The 6528-nt window shown below is 45.2% G+C and overlaps 1 protein-coding gene across 1 annotated transcript in view; it reads left to right on the top strand.

The window, feature by feature from the left end:
- The first annotated feature begins 1432 nt into the window (after positions 1–1432).
- Positions 1433–6528, top strand: part of LOC121928421 (metastasis-associated protein MTA1-like) — a 92224-nt gene continuing 87128 nt past the window's right edge. Inside the window, 1 exon segment of the mRNA XM_042463088.1 lies at positions 1433–1579. Coding sequence (XP_042319022.1) covers positions 1552–1579 — 28 coding nt within the window. The 5' untranslated portion in view covers positions 1433–1551.

The raw sequence follows: 6528 nt of genomic DNA, 5'->3' as shown, positions 1-6528 counted from the left end.
GAATCATTGGGGACTTGCCCTCGGGAATCATGGGGAATACTTGCCCATGGGAATCATTGGGACATGCCCATAGGATCATTGGGGAACACTTGCCCTAGGGAAATATTGGGGAAACACTTGCCCATAGAGAATCATTGGGAATACTTGCCCATAGGGATATTGGGAACCTTGCCCATAGGGATAATTGGGGAACACTTGCCCCAGAGTCATTGGGCAACACTTGCCCATAGAGAATCATTGGGGAATACTTGCCCATAGGGATCATTGGGAATACTTGCCCAAGGGAATAATTGGGAACACTTGCCATAGGAATCATTGGGCAACACTTGCCCATAGGGAATCATTGGGGAACACTTGCCCATAGGGAATCATTGGGGAAACATTGCCATAGGGATCATGGGAAAACTTGCCCATGGGAATCATTGGGGAACCCTTGCCCATAGGGAATCATTGGGGAATACTTGCCACATAGGGACTCATTGGGGAATACTTGCCCATAGGGAATCATTGGGAACTTGCCCATAGGGAATCATTGGGGAACACTTGCCATAGGGAATCATTGGGGAAACCTTGCCCTAGGAATCACATTGGGGAACTTGCCATAGGAATCATTGGGGAATACTTGCCCATAGGGGACTCCTTGGGGAACAACTGCCCATATAGGGATCATTGGGGAAACTTGTCCATAGGGAATCATTGGGGAACACTGGCATAGGATTGGGGAATACTTGCCCATAGGGATCATTGGGGGAATACTTGCCCATAGGGAATAATTGGGGAACACTTGCCCATAGAGATCATTGGTGCAAACACTTGCCCATAGAGAATCATGGGGAATACTTGCCCATAGGGAATCATTGGGGAACACTTGCCCATAGGGAATCATTGGGGAACACTTGCCCATAGGGAATCATTGAGGAACACTTGTCCATAGGGAATCATTGAGGAACCCTTGCCCAAAGGGAATCATTGGGGAACACTTGCCCATAGGGAATCATTGGGGAACCCTTGCCCATAGGGAATCATTGGGGAACACCTGTCCATAGGGAATCTTGACTCCTTATGGGCACATATCCCCCAGTGATACTCTATGGGCAAGTATGGTTTCCTTGTGGGCCAGGGCTATCTATGCTTGAGTCTGAGGCGCCTCTTTCCCCTGAAGCGGGGGTTGTGGCAGTCTGTCCCTTCCTGAGGCATGAGGCCTAGTCCAGGCTTAGCTCCCCGGAGGACGAGGCGGGCCCTGGGGCCTGTGGGGCGCTTAGACGGGGGGCGTTTGCGTCCCCCTGAGAGAGAGGGAGATGCTGCCTCCTTGACCATGACGGTCTGTGAGGCGGCGGCGCTGCCCGCCATGTCTCTCTCTCTCGCTCCCTGGAAGGAGGGGATTGAAGGCGGCGCCTGGGTGCGCGCGCATCCTCCTCCCTCCTGGCCTGCCTCCTCCTCTGGCGCAAGGGCGGCTGTGTGTGGCATGGCTCTGGGCGGCCGGTGAGGGAAGGGCAGGGCCAGACTCGGGGCCTCATTCCTCAAGGGCCACGGCCCTCCTCTTCCTCAGTCATGGCTGCCAACATGTACCGCGTCGGAGGTAAGCGCGTCCCTGTTTCCTTCCCTCAGGCTTTGCAGGGCCTGCTCTGAGGAGGAGGAGGCTGCAGGGCATGGGCTCTGGGCGGGGGTCCTGGGCCTCCTCCTCCTCCTGGAAGGGGCTTCTGAGGAGCCAGGGGCTGGCTCAGCCTCATCCCCTCCTCCCCTGCCCACTCTGTCTCTGGAGCACCAGGGCTCCCACTCTTCCTTGGGCAGGGGTCCCCCCAAACTCTCCTCCTTTAAAGGCTTTTGGACTCCATCTCCCAGAATCCCATGCCATTGGCCAACGTGGCTGAGGCCTCTGGGAGACCAAGTCCCACAGTCTCCTCCTCAAGGCCACACTTTGGGGACCACTCTTTTAAAGCAGCAGATCAAGCAGTCAGCATCCTCCAGGACAATGGTCCCAAACTCTGACCATTCAGGGACTCAGCTCCCAGAATCCCAGGCTGTTGGCCAACGTGGCTGAGGCTTCTTGGGAGACAAAGGCCAACATCAATTAAAGGGCACAGTTTGGGGACCACAGCCACTGGGCATAATTTCCCTGACCAAATGCTCCAGGAGTGAAGTAAGTGAGCATTTAGATCAATGGTTCCCAAACTCTGGTCCTCCAGGTGTTTTGGGCTCCCAGGAGCTTAAGCCCATTTCACCAATAGCCAGGCATTCTGGAAACTGAATCATAGAATCATAGAGTTGGAAGAGACTGCAAGGGCCCTCATCCAGTCCAGTCCCATTCTGCCATGCAGGAAATCCAATCAAAGCATCCCCATTGACAGATGGCCATTCAGCCTCTGTTTAAAGACCTCCAAAGAAGGAGACTCCACTAGACTTCAAGGGAGTTTGTTCCACTGTCAAACAGCCCTTATTGTTAGGAAGTTCCTCCTAAAGTTGAGCTGGAGTCTCTTTTCCTGTAGCTTCCATCCATTGCTCCAGATCCTGTTCTCTGGAGCAGCAGAAAACAAGCTTGTTCCCTCCTCAACATGACATCCCTTCAAATATTTAAACAGGGCTATCATATCACCTCTTTGAAGGCCAAAACATTGGTAGACCAAGGTTTGGGAATCACTAGTTTAGACACTTGCTGCATCCGCATTGCAGAAATAATCTGGGTTGATGTCACTTTAACTGCCAGGGCTCCCTGCTGTAGTTCTGAGAAGCAGACCTCTGGCACTGTGATGAGTGACACTTCCCAGAATTCCATAGCATTGAGCCACGGCAGTTAAAGTGGCACCAAACCGGACTATTTCTGCAACGTGGATGCAGCCTAAGCCTCACAGAGGTAGTCTTTGGGCTAGTGACCAGAGGCAATTGCTGCTTTGTCACTTGTGTGTAGTCCTTTCTTGCACAGATAGAGAGTACATAGGCCAAACACTACAGAAAGTGTCTTGTTGCATTCCTCCCTGGTTTCGGTCCAGAGTTCTCTTGGCTCCTGGTCAATTAATCTTAATAGTGCAAATCTGTTTTCTCAAATTATCTTTATATTCTACCGAGACGCTCTTCAGGTTGTATTTCAGTGTAATGGTTTAGTGTTCTCTAGGTTGCCTCTATTTTTTATATTCATTGCTCATGGTCTGTGCCACAATTTGCTTCTGGTCTTGTTTTTGCAGAAAACGGAGCTTTTCCATCTTCTGTTTTCAATCCTGTCTAGTCTAGTCTAATTGATGTCTATATTGTCATTAGGTGATTACCCATGTATATAGTCACTTCTTTGGTTGCTTCAATAATGTGTTTGCACTGAACAAACCATTAGCCTCAGAAAATTGTCAGTCAATCTCCTTCATTTCTGAATCATAGGACAGATTTTCCTTCAACCTTGGGTTCTGTTCTGTTTCCTATTTTTGCATTTTGGTCACCTATCGTAAGAAGTGCTCTTTTTGTGCATTATCAGTTTTCTCTTGGACTCCAGCATGAAATCTTTCATTTTTCTTCTTCATCTGGCTCTTTAGTTGGATTGTAAAGTTGGATTAAGGTTATATTGATAGGTTTTCCCTGAAGTATTATTGACGTGAGTTGGTCAGACTTTGAATTATATCCTTTGACTATTTTTGTTATGTCACTCCTCGTTATAAATTTTAGAAAGTGAAGTAGAAGTTGTACTCAGATGGCATACAAATTGAGCTGCTTCTGTCTATAGAGACAAAATCTACTCCAGTTGCAACTAAAATCTGTCGACAAATATGGGGAAAAACTATAGTACTGTATACAAATTGGAAATGTTTAATTTATATTCCAGTCCCCAAAAAAGGAGATACAGTGACTGTAGTAATAACCACAGCACCATTGCATTAATTTCCCATGCAAGCAAAGTGGTGCTGAAAATACTGCAATGAAGACTCAGATGTCCAAGCTGTGTTCAGGAAAGGAAGAGGCACTAGGGATCATAGTGTAAACATATGTTGGATAATGGAGCTCACCAAAGAATTTAAAAAGAAGATCAGCCTGTGCTTTTTAGATTATAGTAAAGCCTTTGATTGTATAGATCATGAAAAACAATGGATCGCTCTTAAAGAAATGGGTGTGTCACCTGTACTCAAGACAAGAGACTACTGTTAGGACAGAATACAGAGAAATGGAATAGTTTCTAATTGGCAAGGTGATCAGGCAAGCCTGTATTATATCACCCTATATCTTTAACATGTATACTGGACATGTCATACATAAAACAGGATTAGACTAGGAAGAAGAAGGCATGAACATTGGAGGAAGAAGCATCAAGAATTTAAGATATGCAGATGAAGCCAGAATGCTACTAGAAAATGGCAGACATGGGATGATTACTGAAGACATGGAAGAACGTGCAAAGGCAGATTTACAGCTGAACATGAAGAACACAAAAATAATGACCAAAGATGAGTTCCATCATCTTCAGTATAAATTATGAAGACACTGAAATATTTGAAGGGATTGTCATATTGAAGAGGGAAAAGGCTTGTTTTCTGCTGCTCCAGAGAATAGGACCCAGAACAATGTATTCAAACTAGAGGGAAAGAGATTCCACCTAAACGTTAGGAGGAACATCCTGACAGTAAGAGCTGTTTGATAGTGGAACACACTCCCTAAGAGTGTAGTGTAGTCTCCTTCTTTGGAGGTCTTTAAACAGAGGCTGTATTCCTGAATGGCAGGGGGTTGGACTCAATTGCCCCTGTAGTCTCTTCCAATTCTATGATTCTATGAAATAGTTCATGATTTTTCATATTTTGGCTCAGTCACTGGAATGGAGACTGCAGTCAAGAAATCAGAAGAAGACTAGAACTTGGAAGGGCAATTATGAAGGAACTAGACAAGATCCTGAAATGTCAAGATGTATAATTGAATATTAAATTTAGGATTCTCATCGTATTTCATATTTCTTTGTGTGATTGTGAAAGTTGGGCAGCAAAGAATGCTAAAAGGGGGGGGGGGAATCAAAATCCTAACCAACAGCGATGGCCTAGTTAATGGAGTGCAAATAGTGGGATCCTTAGATGGGAGTGATCATGTACTCCTGGAGTTTGTTATACAATGGAAAGGAGAAGCCAGACATAGTCAGACAAGCATTTTAGACTTTAGGAAAGCTGATTTTAGTAAACTTAGAGAAATACTGGGGGTGATCCCATGGTCAGGAATAATAAAAGAGAAGGGAATTCAAGATGGATGGGAGTTTCTCAAGGGAGAGATACTGAAGGCACAATTTCAAACAGTTCCAATGAGGAAGAAAAATGGGAGATGTCTCAAGAAACCAGGATGGATGAGTAAGGAACTTTCAACTGAGCTAAGATTAAAAAAGGACATGTATAAGGAATGGAAAAATGGGGAAATCACCAAAGAGGAATTCAAACAAATAGCAAGCCTGTGTAGAGATAAGGTCAGAATAGCTAAAGCACAGAATGAACTCAAGCTTGCTAGAGAAGTTAAGAACAACAAAAAGGGCTTTTATGGATATGTCCGCAGCAAAAGGAAGAAGAAGGAAATGGTAGTGCCACTGCATGAAGAAGATGGCAAAAGGCTAACAGAAGACAGAGAATTACTCAACACTTTCTTTGCCTCAGTCTTCTCAGAAAAGGCAAAGGGAGCTCAACCTGAGTATAATGGAGCAGAGGACAGAATAGGGGAATTTCAGCACAGAATAAGTAAAGAGATAGTAGAGGAATACCTTGTTAATCTAAATGAATTTAAGTCTCCAGGACCAGATGAACTACATCCAAGGGTATTAAAAGAACTGGCAAATGTAATATCCGAGCCCTTGGCAATAATCCTTGAAAACTCCTGGAGAACAGGAGAAGTCCCAGCAGACATTGTCCCCATCTTCAAAAAGGGGGAAAAAGAGGATCCCAACAATTATCGTCCAGTTAGTCTGACATCAGTACTAGGAAAGATTCTGGAGCAGATCATTAAACAGAGAGTCTGTGAACATCTAGAAGGCAATGCCATAATCACAAAAAGTCAACATGGGTTTCAGAGAAACAAGTCATGCCAGACAAACCTAATCTCTTTCTTTGATAAAATTACCAGCTTGGTAGATGAAGGGAATGCTGTGGATATAGTATATTTTGATTTCAGTAAGGCCTTTGACAAAGTTCCCCATGACATTCTTGCAAACAAGCTAGTGAAATGTAGGCTAGAGAAAGTAACTGTCACATGGATTTGTAACTGGTTGACCGGCCGAACCCAAAGGGTGCTCAACAATGGCCCCTTTTCATCCTGGAGAGAAGTGACCAGTGGGGTCCCACAGGGCTCTGTCCTGGGCCCAGTGCTATTCAGCATCTTTATCAATGACTTGGATGACAGAATTGGGGGCATACTTATTAAATTTGCAGATGACACCAAATTAGGAGGAGTAGCTAATACCCCAGAGGACAGGATCAAGATTCAGAATGACTTTAATAGATTAGAAAACTGGGCCAAAGCTAACAAAATGAAATTCAATACAGAGAAATGTAAGGTACTGCACTTAGGGTAGAAAAATGAAATGCACAG

This window comes from Sceloporus undulatus, chromosome 4 (genome assembly GCF_019175285.1).
Source record: "Sceloporus undulatus isolate JIND9_A2432 ecotype Alabama chromosome 4, SceUnd_v1.1, whole genome shotgun sequence".
Lineage (NCBI taxonomy): Eukaryota > Metazoa > Chordata > Lepidosauria > Squamata > Phrynosomatidae > Sceloporus > Sceloporus undulatus.
This window is presented reverse-complemented; position numbering and strand designations above follow the sequence as displayed.